The 22,052-nt window shown below is 33.5% G+C and overlaps 1 protein-coding gene across 1 annotated transcript in view; it reads left to right on the top strand.

Annotated features, from left to right (window-relative positions):
• Positions 1 to 18,635, top strand: part of LOC149784211 (E3 ubiquitin-protein ligase TRIM45-like) — a 44,318-nt gene extending 25,683 nt beyond the window's left edge. The window contains exons 3-7 of the mRNA XM_089933325.1: positions 3,144 to 3,167; positions 3,732 to 3,755; positions 9,516 to 9,539; positions 12,348 to 12,365; positions 18,618 to 18,635. Coding sequence (XP_089789451.1) covers positions 3,144 to 3,167; positions 3,732 to 3,755; positions 9,516 to 9,539; positions 12,348 to 12,365; positions 18,618 to 18,635 — 108 coding nt within the window. The remainder of the gene's footprint in view (positions 1 to 3,143; positions 3,168 to 3,731; positions 3,756 to 9,515; positions 9,540 to 12,347; positions 12,366 to 18,617) is intronic.
• The last annotated feature ends 3,417 nt before the right edge of the window (positions 18,636 to 22,052 follow it).

Below are 22,052 nucleotides of genomic sequence, written 5' to 3'. Positions count from 1 at the left end.
ATTAGAATTATTTATCAGCGGACAACGAGACAAATATTTTGATATTTTGTACAACTGCAATGAAAGGATGTTCTGGTTCATGTTCGTAGAAAGCATAGTTCTTATATTTAGGATATACTATGATGTGTTAACAACATTAACATCTTCTTTCAATTGCTAACCTATGGGGGACAAGTTTCCACGTGCTTGCTGATTGTATCAAACTTATAAAATTCATTTCTAAGCATAATAATTATGCAGAATCACCTTGATTTTTTTTTCTCCATAAAATTCTCTGTAAATTTATTTAGGAAGTATTACTTTACGTTGCACTCACGCATCATATATCATAACATGAAATGTTTTTAAAAATATAGAAACGAAATAACATATCAGAGCCTATGGTTATCATATTATACATAATGAATGTAAAATATATGACATTTCTTTCATTGAAAACCAAATTGATTGGTCATTTGCGCACATCTTGTGCTCTTGGTGCCGACTAATGTATGGGAATGTTGTATATTATCTCTGAATATATTACGGGCAATACATTTGGTATATATTAACGACTTTATTTATACTCCTGTTCTTTCAACAGTTAATAGTTTTACTTCACCCAAGTCTTTATCGAAACTGCTTTCAGACGATTGTATTCATGACCAGTTTCATGATTTTCAACAGTATGAATTTCTTATTAAACGTGTCTTAAACAACCTTTTCAGCATTGGCAAATTAGACGAAAATTGTATCAGCCTTCATAGATTAACTGTGAATAATGTTTAACTAATACGTGTACCGGTATGTTCCATTTGTGTTTTTTACGACATTTATACTGGTTAGTACTGACCAATGACTAATAATACCGCACCGAATAATGTTGAATATGTATAAATCTTACTCCTTATTTGTGTTTAACAATGTTTACACTCTAAAGGTGTAATTTGCAATAACACGCCAAGGAATATGTTATATGTCGCGCTCATCATAGCCTTTGATCCGTTTCAGAAATGACATGGATTCACTTGAGTAATTTCTCAATGTAGGATGGGATCAGTTATATTTCAGATTTAACGTGTCTATCCTATGTAATCATTTCCACGATCATTCTGAGGAACAAATAAGATCCACCTCCTGGAACTTTTCCTAAAGGTTTAATCCCCCAAACCTTTCCAGTTGTCGCTACACGACAGGAACATGGTTCCTTGTGGATTCCCTAATGTATTGTTTCTAAAACGTTCGCCGCTTGGAATGGGTTATGTGTATGATATGTCAATCTGTCCTGCGATTCATTCTTTAATTCTAATAGAAACTCAATTCCTAATACTACCAGTCTGAGCAATGTTTTATCTCTTTTTAGTGTATCAGCTAATTTAAAATAATTATTGCTTTATAATATATTTGGTCTATTGAAAGCCGAGGACACACACAGCGCGCGGATCTTTTCATACAACCTGCATTCCTAAGCGAGAGCTACTTTACCATGAAACTCATCCACCAAATTTGGAAACACCTTTCCCCTAACCGAAGACAGTATTCCTTCCATTGGATCTTGTATACACCATGCAATGTGTAATCAGCTACATCTTATATTTTGTGATATCGTCCAAAGCATCCTTCACACTAGCAGATACAATATTCAATGATATCACTTTGTAGGATTGGACTTGACGAAAGCATCATTAATACATTTCGAGACAACTGAATTCATCCTGATCACTCCACAAAGACTTTCTCTTTCACATCCTTTGCGTAAAACATTCACTCAGTCATTACAAGAGCAAGGTATTTCTCATGGTATTGTTCTCTTTTTACACCAACATGTAATGAACATATGTAAGTCTGCATATCTGGATCTAGGACTCTTCAGCTCCATTGACAATATTCATTCGGTTGATGCCACTAAACCCCACATGTCTGTTTATGTCGCTTTTAAACAATGGCAAATTTCGTAACATTTTTAATAGTTTTGTTCAGTGAAGAATGCCTTGGAAAATTATGGAGGCAGATTACGCTGAGAAATTAGGTATCATATAAATCTAGAAGACAATATGTTGAGAAAAGTAAATTTTATAAAACATACATCCTTGGCATCATTACAAATGGAGATTATGTTCATTTTATGTCATTGTCTGATTCTTTTAGGATGACATATGTCATACTCTTCTACTCATGCATTAGCCTGCCTTGGAGCATAATTGAGGAAAAGTAAAATCATTTTAACAAAGCATAACAAATGTTTTTGTATGTTTCCGTCTCTTTTGGTTTAGTCAGTAATAACAAATGTGTTTCGTTACTTATGCTTTCTTAGCAACCGGATATCAACTCTTCATTATACCTGGGGTCGAATTGATATGTCGAAAATAGTGCAATATTTGTCTATTTAAAATCTTTTGCTGTACATCATTATATTCTTTTAGCACATCTGACAACGTTATGGTCTTAAACTAAGCAGCGGAAAGAACACAAACCGACATGTTTTTTAGACGAAACAAAATTTTTAATTCTCTAAATTATATAATTAACATTTAAGAGGAACCTACATTATTATGAATAATGTCCAAAATATTCATACAAGTTATGTCACAAGGATGATAAAGTAAATCTTCCGACTTATTTGCAATTGTGTTCAGAATGAACTCGAATATTTGATGTGCTCTTGAACAAATGCTATTGAATGTGCTGAAGAGCCAACAGTCCTGATGTATCGCAAAGACATTGTCAAAAATGACGCTTTCGTATATTAGGTTCACTTCCTAATATGGCATGTACCGTTTGAGTGAGAGAACAAAAGACAGACTATAGCAAGTACATATCTGATACTAACCTGTATGCCACTTTATTTATACTATCAATCAGCATCACACAGTGCTTTTTCATAAACAATTATAAGTATTATATGTCTGAAACATTTGCATTTCTTTAAGTTTTGTCTCTTCAGTGTAAATTAAGACAGATAAGTTGAAATTCAGAGATTAAATACAAGACAATCATATTGTAGATTAGATCAAAACAGCACCATTTGTAATGCCCTTTTCAAGTCACGACACACAACGTATTTACATTTGTGAATATGTGCATGCTTGTCTAGTATCGTTTATGAGTGCAAATAAGCGAAGTATATTTCATCCAGTCTAAAATTAGATTAATTATTCTTTCAGGAAGAAAGAGAGAGGAAAAATAGAGTAAGTATTTATATATAAGCTTCAGTACATACATAAAAAAATTCATGAATTGTATGAAGCTATTATACGGTTGCTATGACAAGTATATTTATAAAATATATTCCGCAAATATACCTTGTATTTTACTACGAAATACAACGCTATGAGTACCTCTGTCCTGTACCTGTTTTTTAGACTCAAATGTCTGTATTACATTGTATGCACCGTTTGAACAAAATACAAACTATAGAAAATGCAGATTGGATGTCTTCTATTTATTTTCTTAGCAACCAGCAGTGCATTCTACCAATTATTTGAGGTGATAAAAGTCATTGAGCATCTATCAATATAAAAGGTGTTCACTCTTAGTCAAACAATTAGAATTATTATGTAACGGAAAGCTGTTCGGTCGGTTATAGGCTATTCCTTCAAAATAAAGAAATGACAGGAAGTTGGAATTCGGATATTTAAACGACTTACGTTCTTTTTGCCTTTACCAATATGTGCATCCTCTCATTTGAAAGGACATAAGAGAACCTTATATTACGTTTGCTAATATCTCGTTTATTATATATTTTTTTTCAGGAAGACAGAGAGAAAAAAGAAAGAGTATGTATTGCTCTATCTGCTTGGAGCCAATTATATGATTGTTAAGAGGCGTGTTTTTATTAAAATTAACTATTTCTCAAAATTACCTCATCTTTTACCATTGGTTATGATGTCGTCAGTTCAGGTTTCTTCTTTCTTTCTATTTTATGGCTAGGAATTCCTATGATGCATTATTGGTGGGTTCTTTTGTGTTTTGCGTTAAATTCACGAATGCTTTTCACGTGGACCCTCTTCCATATTGTTTCACTTTCATTTTTGATGATCTTTTCAGTGGTGCTGACGGCAGTATAGGTAGTGGTGTCAGTAGAGTATTTCATACTTCACACATTGTAGTTTCAATTTGTAGTTCATGATCATTAGATAATTAAACACAGTGCCAAGAAAGTAATGTAGCTACTACTGGACCAAGTGTGACATCAAAATTAATTGATATATATCACAACGCTGAACCGATTACGGGGTAGTTTGTCAAACCGAAGGCGAGTTTTTCTTCATTATTTATGTTTACCAGGCTATATATCAGCGTGGAATAACACTTCAAGATAATCTTCCAAGGTGATTGTGCCATAGCGGCTCCAATTGATGTACTGACGTGCGCCGATAACAAAGTCTGCGCGCGTGTTCTAGAGTTTTCTTAGATGATGAACAATGTGTCATTCAATAATTTCGCGTCATTGCCAATTTTAATGTTCCATATTTATCGAATTTGTTGAGTGGTTGTCTAGCGTGGTAATGTTGCTGATATATTATCATGTTGGGGATCGATACGGTTAGTTCGGAGCTATTTAAGGTTGCAATTTGAAACGATATGTCGCTGATTGTACATTTAATATTAGTCGGCAATAATGAACACTATTATGAATTAAACGTTAATTCAAGCGAAAGTGTACATGTTCACCAATCTGATAAAACGACATGATATCCTCGAGCACTTCCAGATCCAATGAAATACAAATCAATTTCCAAAGGCGTCGGCGGCAGCCGTTGCCGCTGAAGTTCTTTCGTTCGTGATTATATTAAGTCGCCGGTTGATGTCGTCATTAGTTCCTGCGGCAATTCTTTGATAAAAAGTATTATTACCTTTATATTGTTTTCCGATTTAATACCGATTTTGGACGTACTGAGGTAACAACATTTTAGAATAGTGTTAATATGATTACAATATTGATGTATCATACATAATTCACAGTAAACCCAATATAGTGATTTATTCTGACATTATTAATAAGATGGTTTTAATTTCCATGACTACTTTAAATAAATAAATTACCTGAAATATTAACTTAATGGCAAATATAAGTATGATTTCACTAGAAAGATGTTAAATAATGCATGAGTAATTGTGATGTAAGCAACCATACTATACAATCTTGAGACACAATTAGATTATCTTGATGAAGGAAAAATTTTCCTGAACATATTAAGTTGCAAAGAATTTTGCTTTTTTAAGTTTAAATTTATTATGCCACATGACAAAGATCAGTAAACCATGTTATTCGTTGGCAAAACCAATGTTCAGAGCTAAATACAAGTAATCATGCTTACCTACACATACTAACTATCTTAAAACTTAATCTTAATTAATATACAAAAATAGTTTTGTATCATGTTGTTGCAAAGTATAGCCATTAGTCCGTTAGGTTAAAATTCATTCCCCCAACTATGGACAAAGATCAATCACGTAATACACACTAAATGTACACAATACATGCAACTGACATAATCAGCGGATTGTATTTCCGAATTTAGCAACGTGTTTTGGGTGAATAGCCCGCAAGATATTATCTATAGACATGTATCGTGGTCGACCACCTGTGCCCTAGCGACATTACATGGTGTCGCGTTGATAACAATTTTGGATTATAAGCACGTTGATCCCAAGACAATAATGTCATACACACCAAGGTTAGGAAATGGTGCCGTTATTAGTTGATATTGGTCAATCGTTATGGATTGTTAAAATTTCAAATATAGTGTTTGAATATTTTTCAATCCTTGTGAACTGGCATGGCATTCTATATGGATAAAACTAGTCCGAACAACTATATTTTATTACATCTCAAGTACACTTAAGTGAAAGATTTTTAAATTTTTTAATAAGATTCACAATGGCGGAGATAACAACGCTTCATCTTTTAGCAGACATTAAACTAAATACATTTCGTGATCATGGACATGTCGTTGAAGAAGATTTCACGCCTTATATTGTAATACCCCGAGTGGACCCTGGGGTAGAACATAAAGATCGACGACGATGGATACACAACATAGAATCGATAAATTAGCAACCTCACCAGACCCTCCAAAGAGACGAATGAAAAAAAGTAATTATGTAATTATGATACAATGTTAAAGGCTATTAAGAAAAAAAGATGAAACTAATTGAATATTATAACTTAATAAAGATGCAGAAAATGTTGTTTAGAGGAATTTTAGTAAATGTTGGTGAAGATGCCAACGGGAATTTATATTTTATTCTATGATCGATGATATGTTTCCCATAACTGTGTTGCGACGCAGGAAACCACAATTTCTGTAGCATAAAGCTACATGAAAAGTTCAGTCAGTCATATAACACCGTGGAATACTATATAACGTTAACTAAGGAACACACATGCACAGCAGCAATACCTGGTACGGTGGAAACAAATCTTGAATCCGGAAATTTTCATCGGAATATCGGTGACGCTATCACAACTCAACCTGATTTTTCCATCGACCACTGGGGTAGATTGCATTTTAGTGGCATGGCTGAGTCATTTACATTACAAGAATTGCAAGTAATACATTCTTAATTTGTAGAAGTGTGAATTCAGGTTGGGATGAACTATGCCAGTATTGCCACCACAGCCGATGTAATAGCCGCCGACCTTACGAAAAACTGCACGAGTCTCAAAGAAATATTCGTACGAGATTATTTAACTACCCATATAGGAAAAATTACACACATGGAAAACACATTTTGAACATATAAAACTCCACAGCGTAATAAATCAATAGAAAGATATACCACATAAAATACCGTTGCGGGGCAGTATTGTAACTATATTTCAGTCATGTCTCATGGGCACTAGTGCTAGTCAGTTTTGTTGTTATGGCAACGGTAATAGGCATGCAGGCCTCATTAACGAGTGTATCGACCCCAAAACCACCTGCGACTCCAGCACCAGCAAATGTCCCGTTACCTTCGCCACTAGATCATATCCCAGCACGGGTAATACATGCACATGCACCACAAGCACCTGCACCGCGCCAATTCGTGTCTGCAAAATTGTAATATATGCTTATAATAAATAACACCTCATGGAAAGCATAGGCAGATTTCCGCTGATTCCTAAATCTAGTTTCAAATATAGATGCTCTATGACGGATTTGAATTATTTCTCTGCTGTCTCCATAAACACTGGGGTTGGTTTCTTGCAAATGATGTTTGTCGCTAACTCAAGAAGTTTTAATCTCGAGAGTGGTTTTGTGTTAGTGAACAAAACATCTGCAATTAATGTTCCGGGTCGGGTCGTACGATCTTCACAGGTCTGGGCCTTTATTAACATGTACGGGTAATATTAACATTATTTGTAATTGAGCCCACACTGGCGTCTGTGAAATGATCACTGGCTATTGTACTTCAATAAACCACCCCGTTTTCGGCATAATTTAGCTCTTGCGCGATGTAATTAATAAGTTTGCACCCGATGACCAATGCGTACGTGTCACCGATGTCGTTTGATCGACAGCTCGCGTCAGAATTCCAATCTACATCAAAGTCGGTATCGCGTTCTCACCGCGCGTGACCTACTGAATATATAGACATGACAAAAATTGAAGTTACAACAGTCAAACACAGCAGCACAGAGATGCCACAGATTGGTGCCGACCATGATGAAAGACGTACCAACGTTAGCGTCACCAGATATACAACAGTAGTGATAAAAGATATTTTAAACTAGATCATACCATTACAAGAGCTTGTAGACACGTTAAATGTTCCTGTCGTTGTAGCCGTGGCTCGTATTTGTGCGTATTTTAAAGAAATCAACCACAGTAACTAATATAAATCAATTTTCAAATGCAAAAAATAGCAGTACTCCCGGTCCTTTGATTTATCACGTCGCTTCTGGTTTCTTAGTTGTTTTTTTTTTTTTTTCTGAGAACTGTTTACTATGTATTATCCGACCAATGGGAGCATGCTGCACATAGCCGACGATATATATTTTGTACATGACAGAAACAACACTTAAGATTCCTCACTGGCTTTGCATAATAGTGGTCATATCTCATTCTGAAACAGCAAAGTAAGAAGATGGCAAAAAGATAATTAACCACTTTTCAAACGCCATAGCCACCGCTCAGCCAGGGATGATAAACACATAGATAGTTTTCTCGAACACGAACTTCAGCACGTTCTTTTTCAAGTTAGACACGTAAAGCAAAGCGATAAAAAAATGGAGAAACTACGTCTGCATAGGTGAAACAAGTTCAAATAGGTTTGATATAAATTCAAAGGATAATATATACCCCATGTAGAATAATCCTAAATACATCCAAACATTACCAAACTACTCAGAGGATAAAATGAAATATTCCACAAAATTATAATGGATTTCGGGAGAGGAAGTGATCGATCTTGTCAGTGCACTAGTGAAAGCTTTAAACTCGACCCATCTGTAGTTATTACCAATTGCCAATTCAATACAAACAGAAAAGACCGATTGATGTTTTTGGATGGCTTGATTCGTGAGATGAAACGGACTCTATTCCTAGCGTTAATGTGATCGGGGAACCTGTGTGAAGAATACATATGATTCGCGAAGTAATACATATAGCGGCACGATATTTATTTGACCGAGTTTATATCGCAGCAGTAAAACAATCTACATTAAGTTAATATCACAATGAAATAAATTGTTTTCCAGATAACTATGTCAACTGCCCAACCACGGTTAACCAATGCGCGATGTTATTGCGAGACAAAACAAATGCTTATGAAGATACGGATTTCTAACATCAATAGGAGACTAAATAAATCCTTCGCGTGGGGAGTGCATGATTATACGACAAAAATGCCCAATCCCATATCTATTATATGATCCATAGCGTTATGCGGCAATAGACGAGTATTATCATCTATACTTCGTCAATATCAAACCCCTTACTACTTGATCGTAAAGCCACATGTCTTTTTTGGGATGCCGATGTTGACGGACTATATTTTTAGTCTGATAAAACTACTTGCGCCTTCTTCATCGCAACGGCATTTATTACCCCTAGCGATTTGAAACAAAGTTACTTTTGCAAATGGCAAACATATAATCATCTGATCAATGCCCTGTGCGATTTATAGAAGAGTTAATTGAGCAAATGCGACTTGTAACCAAACGTGAATGTATCAGATAAATTAAGCAGTTACACTTTTCAATACAGATATATCTATCTATCTATCTACCTTTCTATATATCTATCTACCTATATATCTATCTCTCTATCTATAATACAATTACATATAGTTTATGTAGCTCACAACATTACGGATCCCTATTTTTTCTCTTAAGAATAAAAATAAGTGAAACGTTCGAAAACGGATATCTACTCATGACACAACCTGTCCAGTAGATTATGTTAAACGGCAACTCTTGTGGAATACTCGGCTAAAGTAGTTACACTGTAATTGTAGTTTGCGCATGCGCTTGTTTCCCCTTTTTGAGACCAAGTAAGCTAAGCTTGTTTCCCATTCCTAACATCACCTTTGCTATATTCTTTCAGGAAGAAAAGCAGATAAAAGCATATGTAAGTATTATATATCTCCTCTAGGTCATTAAATAATAGGTTATATATTTTATATATGATTTTCTGGACGTGTAAATTAGTTAAAAATAGGCATACGTTGAATTTAAGTCATCCTTTACTATAAAGCGTAATGTTACCGTTTGATAATCATGCACCTCTTTCTTATTTAGCATGAAATGTCAGTAACATTATTTAAGATTACATCAGGTTATTAAAATGCTTTATATTTGCATATAATGAGATTATCTGATATTTTTCTTTGCATAATGAAGCTTTATAGTTTCTACAGAGAAAGCAATAAGTAACTTTTAATACAATTATTTAAAAATGTACAATACAAGGAGCATACTTGATTTCGAGCATTGTCGCCATTATTGAAGCACAGATTGGCGTGTGGACATTATTTTCAAGAAAGTGGGAATTATACCTTGCAAGATATGGTGATGTCTTTATCAGACCTTTCAATCTCGAATCCTGCAAATTAGTTTTGATTTTATTTCGCTTCGTCGTATGTATTTTGTTGTTCATTAACCAAGGATAATTTTTTTTTTACATTCACTTAATTCTCTTTAGCTATAAAGATATCAAGAAAACATATTAAGGTAGCGTTACCCAACATACTTTTGTAACAAACGTCTGCAGTTGGAATACACCAACACCAATGTTTAAATGATTTAAGCCCTAGTAGCCGTATATATGAGCCTACTGGTTGGTTTGTAAACAGCGTGGGTGATTTGAATTACACTTTAAACACACTCGCACTCACACACACTTATCCCATGGTTAAGATGTTCCTAGATGCAACTAGTGTTGTTCAGATGTATAATATGGCCACCACGGCTGCCAATTTGAAACTATCTTTACTCCTCTTGAATAGAGATGGTCGTATCAGCACCCTGTATTCACAATATCGAATATTACCATATTGAGACTCTTGGTTATCGCTAGTTTTCCTCCTTGCTAGAGAAGCTTAATCTTTCAGGATTATAAATGAAAGAATATACATGGAGATACGTGTAATCTAAAAGGTATATTTACATTATATGTGAGATAATATTTGCCTGAATGCTGCAAAGAAAATTTGTATGGGCTTCTGCAAATGTGTTTACATATAGTTACAACCACATCAGCACCTCATCCTACGTTACCTAGTCGACAGGATGTCAAATATAGCCCTTGAAACTAATAAGTGAGTTCTGTTGGAAGGAAACTTAAGCAAATAACTTGATTTGTGTTGTGCAACTCAGTTAACATTCCAGCTGACCTATATATAGATACTATTCTCAAATTAATATCATTACCAATAACGATATGTTTAAAGCAAATTACCAGGCAATGCACTGCAAAGGAAACTTATATCTTTGAAGAAAACGAACCTAATGAATCAATACACTTTTTTAAAACCCTAAAGTCTAGTTCAACACTGACGATTCTGTGAATATTTATAGAGCCTCTCCTAACGTCACAATGTGCCACATTTGTCTTAATTGTGCAGTATTGATTTCCGCGTTTGGGTTTGGTCTTTTATATTATAATATGTTGGATGGGAAAGATCTAAATTTTGTAACTGTCATATACAGATTTTCTGCTTACTTTTTTATAACATAGCAAACATTATTGTCTGGGTGTCAAACTTTCTTTCACATTTAATCAACGTCCTATACAGCATACGATGACATGGATCTAAACATATATTCTATTATAGTAATATCGTGATATATATATATATATATATATATATATATATATATATATATATATATATATATATATCCTCCATCTTCCCGCTACTGGATATATAACATGGAAAACATATATGATGGATAATGGAGAGGCTACTTGAATATAGAACGGTGTTATCAATGTTTAGTTCATACCACATCATCTTAAGAATTAAAAGACTATACATTTTATACCAAAGATGCGGGTATTAAGCAACATGGCAAGTGTAACGGGAGGTATTTAAACGACACAAAACAGGCGAACATATTATAAAACACTGTTTGAACACTGTTAAACGATAAAAGTTACAGAGTACAAATTATACAATGTAACACTGTATAACAATTTACAGCTTGTCGTAGGAGTTTAGATTTCAGAAATATAGAATCAGTTATACCGTACCATAACATAATAATTACTAGGCACTACACTGCAAAGGAAACGTATATCTTTGACGAAAACTAATCTAATGAATCAATATATATATATTTTAATCTACAGTCTTGTCCAAACACTGACGATTCTGTGAATATGCAATTAGTTTAGTTGTGCAGTATCGATGTCAGCCTTTTATACTGAAATATGTTGGATTGAAAAAGTCTGGAATTTGTAACTGTCGTATACATATTTTCTGCTTACTTGTTTAATAAAATAGCAAAGGTTATTGTCCGAGTGTCAACCTTTCTTACACATTTAATCAGCGTCCAATACAGCATACGATTAGGTGATCTAAAATGTAATATATTGTAATAATATTGTGATGTATGTATACAGCTAATCGGAGGATTTTAGATTTCAGAAACATCTAATCAAATTATAAAGATAATATGCTAAGTTTACTCATCATTTTAAATATCAGTTTTTGTTTTTGTTCTTAGTAGGAAGAGCTGATACAAGCATCCTTTAAAACCAGAACATCTGAATAGGTCCATTTAATTTCGCTAAATATTTATAAAGCATGTATTTTATATAGCTATGCTATCTGAAAACGTACATGCATTAGATAATACCAAAATAAATAATGAAACCACCTACAATATGTTTATTTTATGTTTTTCTTATATCACGTTCACTGTGTTCTTTCAGCGCTCGATGTGGGGACATGTAAGTACTGTTTTGTATATGTATACGCATTGTATATAATTCAATTGTTAATTTACCGTTGATTGTAAATATATTAATTCATTTACTATGTAATTTATTTACTTTTTGATTATCATATGTCAGTAACACGTTTTCATATCTTATTAGGGTATTGATCCTAACGTATGTTTTTTTAAATAAGTATAACGATGTTTTCTGTTCTGTGACTCAAGAACACATGATGCGTTTCATAACACAGTATGTATCTTCTGCATAGTAAAGAACACGTACACTGTTATTACAATACATAAATAGTAGAAAATGCAGGTTAAATGCTGAAGTATTAGCAAAGTGTTTATCAGACTTTCGTCTTCATTGCCAAGTAATTGTGCAATTATCATTGTAATGCTGCACTCCCCCAAGTCTACAATGGCTCACATATTGTTTGTTGTACATTAAGTTCATGTTTCTTCTGGGCGCACGCGACGTAAATCCAATCAATCAATCAAACATGCATATTGGTTATACATCGTTGATTATATTCACACCTTGCTTATGTTCTAAAAATGGAAACACGTTTTTTTTTCTTCTTCTTATTTGCCTAATATCATCAAGATTTATGTAATACCCCACCGCATGTGTTATAAGTTCATACTAGATATTTTAGGTACAAATGCTAGTGTGCCAAGTCTTTTGTTATCCTTTTCAATAATACAGAAATGACAAGATGTGGGATTTCTTAAGAAATAATTGCATGGCTCTGTTGGGAAATATGCATATTTATGTATGTATGTATGTATGTATGTATGTATGTATGTATGTATGTATATGTATGTATGTATGTATGCATGCATATATATATATATATATATATATATATATATATATATATATATATATGTATGTATGTATGCATCGATATATTAATGGATTGATGGATGTGTGTGTGTACGGATGGATGAATGAATGGATGGATATATGGATGGATAGATGGATGTTTGGATGCATGTATGTTGGATGGATGCGCGCCTATGGATGCATGGGTATGTATGTTAATAGTTGTGTATATATGAATGGATGGATGGATTAATTTTTGGAAGTATGTATAGGTATGTAGGATGGATGGACGTGTTTGTGCGTGATTGCTTGTGCTCGCGTATGCATGTATGTATGTATGTATGTATGTATGTCCTCTTCTATTGTGATTACATCAAGTTAATCAAACCCCATATAATACAAATTATTGAAACACAACATACAATCGACTGATAACTAAATTATGTATTCTGTGTCAGATAATGCATTTGTAAGATGAAATATGTAATCAAATAATTATGATAAAGGAATATTGGAACTAAGTATGGTTTAGCTTTGTATGACCCAAGGTTCTTTAAACGGTTGTTTTGATGTTGTTAATATCACAATTACTGTCGGCACATCTCGTATGTATGCTGTTATAATTATAAATACCTATAAGATGTTTATTGTACGTTTTCTAATATCACGTTCATTGTGTTCTTTCAACGCGGGATATTTCAGATCATGTTAGGGTATATATCCTAACGTTTATTTCTTAGGCGAATAATGATGTTTTATTTTATGTGTCTCACTAAAACATGACGTATTTCGTAGTGTATGTGCGTGTCTTCTGCAGAGTAAAGAAGACGTAAAATATTCATACAATTTTATAAAAAAAATATATTAGAAAGTGCAGATTATATGCTAAAGTATTAGCAAAGTGCTATCATACGTTCGTCTTTATTGCCAGGTAATTGTGAAATGATCATTGTAATGCTGCATTCCCTCAAGTCTCCTACGGCTGCAGTATTGTTGTACAATGATTTCATGTTCCTCACAGGCATATTGGAAACACGATCGGGATTTTTATTTGCGTAATATCATTTATGGAATAACACACCGGATCAATTAAAGTTCAATCTTGATTTTATATCTAGGTACACGTGCCAGTGTTCCAAGTCTATTATTAAAAATGACAAGATTTGAGATGTATTAAGAAACGTTAAGAAACACTCTTATGTATGTATGTATGTATGTATGTATGTATGTATGTATGTATGTATGTATGTATGTATCCATCAATGTATGTATGCATGTATGGATGGATAGATGGATGGATTGATGGATGTGTGTGTATGTATGTATGTATGGATGGATGGATGGATGTATGTATGTATATATATTGGACAGATGGATGTGTGTGTTCGTGGGTAAGTACGTGTGTATGTATGTGTATATGTGTGTATGTATACATGGATTGATGGATTTATGTATGTCTGTATGTATGTATGTTTGATGTATGGATAGACGGGTTTGTGCGTGCGTGCTTGTGCTCTCGTATGCATGAATTCATATATGTATGTATGTATGTATGTATGTATGTATGTATTGTAACACTCACATGGGTATTTACTTGACCGAACGGTTGTCAAACCATGGCGTGATTCTTGCTAGAAGTCATAAGATTACCCCAACTTTCCAGAGACTTCCATACAACTTCAGCTGTAAATTAGAAAGACCGACGTGTCCATTCTATACCTAACTTTTATTCTAATTAATGTCAGACCAAAATATAAAACAACCTGCCATATATAGAAACCGCACATCTCCATGGTTTATCTCTATCATGTTTCCGTATCGCCAATCGTTCACGCCTTAGAAAATGTACGAGTATCCCCTAACGGTGGGAATTATTTTAACTCCGCCACTTTAGGCAATTCAATGTATGCTTTCCAACCACATTTCGCCAATATAACTGCAACACATTTGCCCCCATGGCGACATAAACGGTATCTGCCAAGTCCTTTCGTATGTATTACCTTTTGTAATTTATCGGTTTCCTACCGTAAATACTGCCATTACAGTCACACCACGAATGTACACCACTAGCTTTTAATATGGACTATCTTACTCCAGGGACATTCATTCGGTTTTTGCCTGAATTCACTGGTAGTGAACCATGGCATCATGGAAAATCTATAACACTTCACTCCGTGTCGTTTGCTCCTAATAACTGGCTAATTATTTCGGGGCTGGGAATATTTCCATTGCGCCGAATTCCAATAATCACACAAATAATCACACAAATCTAAGAATTCCTTAAAACGGGGCGGTATAACCAAATGCGCATACTCCATATGTATTACAGTATGTATGTATGTATGTATGTATGTATGTATGTATGCATGTATGTATTTATGTCTTCTTTAATTAAGATTACATCAAGTTAATCAAACCTAAGATAATACACATCGACTGATAACTAAGATAGGTATACTGTGTCAGCTAACGCATTTGCAAGATGAAATGTAGAATCATATACTTATGATAAAGGAACATTGGAACTAAGTATCATTTAGATTTGTATGACCTAAGGTTCTATACACTGTTGTCTGATGTTTCTAATGTCACATTTACCGTCGGCGCATGTGGTATTTATGGTGTTATAATTAACATTAGCCCTGGGATATAAACGACACTGACCGGTATATGCATTTGTTTGCATATGTTTTTGAATTCTGCTATAATTATACCAAACGCGAGCGACATATACATATGTGCAGATAGGCATAACTAGCCTTAGAAAATTAAAATAATATGGAAGGCCAATAAACTTGTGTTTCACTCAATCTCCTATACATACCAATGTACTGTTGGAAGAAGTTTCCACTGTCCGACGTTGTAAAATCGCTGTCAATTAATCTCCATCCCCGATTGAAAATGTTTCATGGTACCGGATACAATTGTCTCCGCTGTTTACTTCTATGACGCTTCATGTCCTTGTTCGTGCTTAAGTCTAATGTGATATTGCTTCGATGTTTTCCGTCAGGAAAATACGTATAGATTTTTATTTTTCGCGACGAGAATGCAATTGATCATTTGATCTAAGAAAATACATCGGGATTTCCAGCCAAGCATTTGGTGATGCCTAACTGTACTTTACCACGACGCCCATATCCCCAGTGTCTCGTAATTCCGTGACTTCCAGATTGTTGTCGTTACCATTAGCGTTACGACACTCGCATCACAGAAAGATAACATCCGATCGACCAAATAAAATATCGATATTTTGCGCACGAAAATTGACTTGCATAGCATATTTGCTTTATTTGCTACTCTCTGGACAAATATTTCTCGTGACGGACAATCTTACCAGATTCGCAATTTTGTTTATCCGTACGATTAGAACCCTTTCCAAACTGCTACTTTCCGTTTATAAGCACAATGTTTATCGTGTCCTCGCTTTCCCTTGTATTTAAATTTATTATTTGCCTTCTTGTAATTCGAGACCAAAATTCTGGTAACATATTCGAACTTTAGCTTAATATTCCGCTTATGTAGCCATGTCAGATATATTTGTGACACACATTTTCTTCATAAACCGGTATTGCTCTTTATCGCAAGTGGTCATCAATTAATTCCTTAGTAAATTAATGATAGAGCCTTGAACCATATTCCACCTTAACACAATTAACCCATCGTTATGGATAATTACTCATTCTATTGACCTGCTGTGTGAATGTTTTTCCGCTCTCTATTTTATTATATTTAAACTTTTGCGCGAAATCTATGATTAACAATCCTTTTAAATATCTTGACTATTCTGAACCATCTCATTGTAACTGTTTTCGGAAAATATTGATGCTGATATTGTCAATTATAGTAATTTTCTAAAATCTTTATCGCATTCATGTCACTCTGTAAGGCCGTGATTGTATCAGGTACCGTCCGTTATTTTGACTGCTACTACAGTTACGTTTTTCTGCAGGTTTTTTCTTTCATTCCATCGGTTTCTTAAGGTTTCAAAACTGTTCGAGCATACATTCATCTCTCATTAATCTATATTAATTGTTTATATAATATGTAAACCTGTTCTTATTAAAATTTATTTGCTTTTCACTTGTGAAAATTAAGGATATGTTTATGTTACTCTTTTCTATAACTGTTTTGCTCATTAACATGCTATCTTCATAGTGTTATATCTTTTGAAATACTTGTCCTCACACGTCTTATGTAGTTAAGGTATCAACGCTATTTTTCTCTAAACCTTGAATACCTGTAGCAAACATTTTTATTTAGCGAAAACCATTGTACTTTGCACAAGGTATGCCAACTACACATGAGCTACTACACATAAATATGCAATTACTGTACCCTTTATAATATATATTTTCCATCCTCATCTTAAAATTGATATTTAATATATTTATATTATCTGTAACTGAGTACCTAAATTAACATTATATGAGATGATATCACAGTAAATATATATTTGTTAGGTAAGGACTAGAAAACATTACAATAACATATGGAAATAGTCATAACATCATTTTGCTAAATTCACGGTACACTATAAATTACACTACAGTTTTGATCTCTTCTTTATTTGAAAAATGTGGTTATCCAGTTTCTGCAGACAATGCAAAATCTTATGGAATGTTGCTATTCAACATTTGTTAGAATGTCCCTTATGTTGCCGGATTATACTAATGAGGCTGTGAATAGTTCTATCTCACATGAGAACATATTTTGAACGGATCATTAAAGCGCGAAAATCATCTTCAATCAAGAATAATCCATTCCGAGAACAATTCTGACGATTGGATTAAAACTATTCAATGTGATTCGACACAAGACTATCTCGAGACTCTACCTCGAATTAGAAAATGATTTCATAGCCGTCTCCGTTACAACCACTCGAAGATAATTTTTTGCGGTGTTTGTATGCAACTGGATAACTATCGTGCAACATCCCCAGCATGGTCCGATACGTGTTTGCTATCTCTGAACAGATTGTTACTCCAAGACAACCAACAAATTATTTTTTGTGATCATCGTCGTATGGTTGAACCAGACCTCCCAGCCGAGCATTTGTTTTCTAGAAAATGGAGGACGTTCCAGAAAAAGTGAAATTTCCACCGAGACCTATGCTAATACTTTGATGTAATAGAAGACCTATCTTTCACAACAGCATGATGACCAAACGCGCACTTGGTTCTTCCATCCGGATTATCCATCGCTTGATATCAAGTGGTGAAAACCCCTTTATTGCATGTGATATATCTCAAATCGTATCATATTTGCTGTGTGTGTACATTCCACGTACATGTTGTATTTGAAATCCTTCTGCACTATAGCTAGTGTAAGTCCTTTTGCCCTTTGAATATTTTTGAGTCCGAGTACAACTGATTAAATTGTAATCCGTAGTCTCACATATTTTTCAATTCGTTTATCTTATCATATTTTGTATTATAGATAATAGAGAATGGATGATATTTCGGATAATACTCTGCATTAAATGCGTTGACCAAACATATTTGTTTAACAAACCGTTTAAATATCGTAAATATTCTGACCCTTCTCATCATTTCTGTTTTCGGAAAATATTGATGCTGATTTTTTTTGTCAATTATAGTAATTTTCTAAAATCTTTATCTCATTCATGTCACTCTATAAAGCCGTGATTGTGTCACTTTCCTTCCGTTCTTTAGACTGCTAATACAGTTATGTTCATTTTTGCAGGATTTTCCTTTCATTCCATCAGTTTCTCAAGGTTTTAAAAATGTTCGTGTATATATTAATCTCGTATTTATCTATATTAATTATATATATATATATATATATATATATATATATATATATATATATATATATATATATATATATATATATATATATAATCTGAAAACTTGCTCTTATTATCATTTTTTGCTTTTGCACTTTTGAAAATTAAGGATATTTTTCTGATACACTTTGATGCACAATTCCGCAACTGTTTATTTAGCATTAATTTGTTTTCTTCAAGGTGTTATATCTTTTGAAATTATTGTCCTCACACGTCTTATGTGTTTTGGGTATCAATGCTGTACCCTTTACAATATATGTGTTTTCCATCCTCGTCTTGATATTGATATTTAATATATTCTCTGTAATTGCTTACCTGAATTATCAACATTATATGAGATGATGCCACAGTAAATATATGTTTGTTAGGTAAAGACTAGAAAACATTACAATAAGATATGGAAATAGTCATAACATCAGTTTGCTAAATTCACGCTACACTATAAATTACGCTATATTCTTGGTCTCTTAATTTATTTAAAAATGTGGTGAACCATTTTCTGCAGACAATGCAGAAAGTTATGGAATGTTGGCATTCAACATTTGTCAGAATGTCCGTTATGTTGCGCATTATACTGCAAATGATGCAAACAGTTCTATCTCACACGATATTTTTTTTTTTTTTGAATGGATCATTAAAGCGCGGAAATCATCTTCAATCAACAATATTCCGTTTTGAGAACAATGGTGACAACATAAAGCAATATATCTACAAGTCGGCCAGTAATAATAAACAGCACTTGATTGAAAAGTTGAACTCTAGCTAAAGATGTACGTATGCAACAAGGCATATATATCAGTAGATATTTTTAAATAGTTCACTTATAAGGCACATATTCCACTGGATTATAGGCATACGACCTTTTCATAATTCCTCAACTAGATACCGTTTTAAGTAAAATAATTGTTGTTTTATCTACAATCATATTCACAAAAGGAAGTTGAAAATTTGCTTCGGTCAAAGTCAAATCGCATTAGGTATCTTTAATATTAATCGATGGCAATCAAATCTCATTATTGTTATACAGCTTTACCTTTCTTCACCTCTGCTATGACTATAAACTAAGGATACATTTTGGTAGAGAAACCGTTTAATTATTAATATTTCTATAATTGATACAATTTTCAAAATATAAGCACATTTATATAGACCGTTTTGAGAATATATAATGTGGAACGTTTTTAATGCACTTTATTGTCAAACTAAGATTTGATTCAGTGAACCTTTGTTAATGAAGCAGTGAAATCTAAACCTATCCGTAAATACTATCATATCCAATATCAGGTTAAAGCTGTAGGAGGAACAGAGTCAAAGTTTATGGTTTGTGATAATACATTGTTCACCAGGGTTTTCTTACAGTTCAGATAAACCATAGATCTGTGAAGTTCGGTTGCGATTTCTCTGGAATGTTTTAGCTACTACGATTGTGCCGCTTTATCGTAGAATTAAACTTGAGGCAAACTGCCAATTATCTTTTGAGAGTGGAAATTCATCAATAAGCTTAAACATATGTGCCCTCGTGTCCAATCAAAGTCAAGATAATATAGTGTGCTTCGAAAGTTTCGTCAATTAATTTATTTGATAGATGCGAACTTTAGCAACTAGTTTAAAGACAAGTTTGGTATCACAAGGAATTTGTTAATGCCGATATTAAAGCGTATGATCTCTGCTATCTCAGAATAAAGATATATATATATATATATATATATATATATATATATATATATATATATATATATATATATATATATCGCACGTTTAGAGCTGAAAACTAGACTTAACAGATAAAAGATATGTTATTTCGTTTCTAAACTGTAACTACAGAGAATACAGCCCTACCTTGTGTGAGTATTTGGCAACCAATATAAATTAAAAATCCACCTCCCACTCTTGTGGGTGTATATGTATATAAATTAACTGTATACATCAATAATGCTCTCTTGTACCTCGAACTAACATGGAATTGTAATGGAATATGCACTCATAGCCATCAACAGCCAAAAGAGATGCGATTGAGACATAAAGTTGAAAATTCCATTCCGTCGTTATATTCTTGGAATGCTGTACAAAAACTGTGTTACTACGGACTTAATCATTTCCGTGTAATGATTATAAATATTTGTATTAAAACTAATTGGCCTATTTTAATGCAAAACCGCTTTTGTTGGTTGGCTGACTGGTCTGATAAATACGATGCTTTCATCACAGTATTTGATTATGCTTCCATGACACCCATGGAATATGAGAGAATGTGCCTCTCCTAGTCATACACTATACTATCTGAGTTATAAAGGTTATACGAATGTATTTATTATAGTTCGTGGCACCTCAGCCTTGAACAAAAAAAGAAGTTCCTTGCAACATTTATTGTAAAACTATGAATAGCTATTCGCGTACAAGTGACCAATGCAACTGCATGCTTAAATGGACAAGACAATTTATCAGTTTATTTCTAACATTTTATTTTCTTAACTGATACAGTTGGATGCGGCGGCACATTCTTACAACTTAGAAAACACGTTGACTACAAATGATGCACATTATACAAAGAAGGCACGAAACAATATTATAATACAATTTTATAGGAAAATAGCATATAGTTAGTAATGGGGGAGCGAAGAGGGACACAATGAAAAAAGAGTGTAAGAGTTCACCGGTGGCAGGTGTAAGCAATGTGCATTACTGTTACTCAGTTATAGAGAACCAGAAGGGTTGCAAAGGATTTAAATATGTAAAAGATATATAATTTATGAAGACTTCGATACGAATCTTGCTTGTTTTATAAATATAATTTTAAATCATGTGATATGAACGCGAATTTCAGTCACAAACGAATCAGATTACATATTATATATGGATAATTGTAGTGACAGCCGATTAAGAATCTGAATCAGTTTCATACTATGCACATCAACTGTAAGTTCAGTTGTATGTATGAATGTATGTATGTATGTATGTATGTATGTATGTATGTATGTATGTATTAGGCATTTTCAAAGTTTTCGCAGGATGCACATTGAAGATTATCTCATATATATCTAATGTCATAGCCAAACTAATATTCT

The sequence above is a fragment of the Sinohyriopsis cumingii genome, chromosome 14 (assembly GCF_028554795.1).
Source record: "Sinohyriopsis cumingii isolate HCF-2022 chromosome 14, ASM2855479v2, whole genome shotgun sequence".
NCBI lineage: Eukaryota > Metazoa > Mollusca > Bivalvia > Unionida > Unionidae > Sinohyriopsis > Sinohyriopsis cumingii.
Note: the sequence above shows the minus strand (reverse complement) of the source record. Positions and strands in the feature narration are given on the sequence as shown.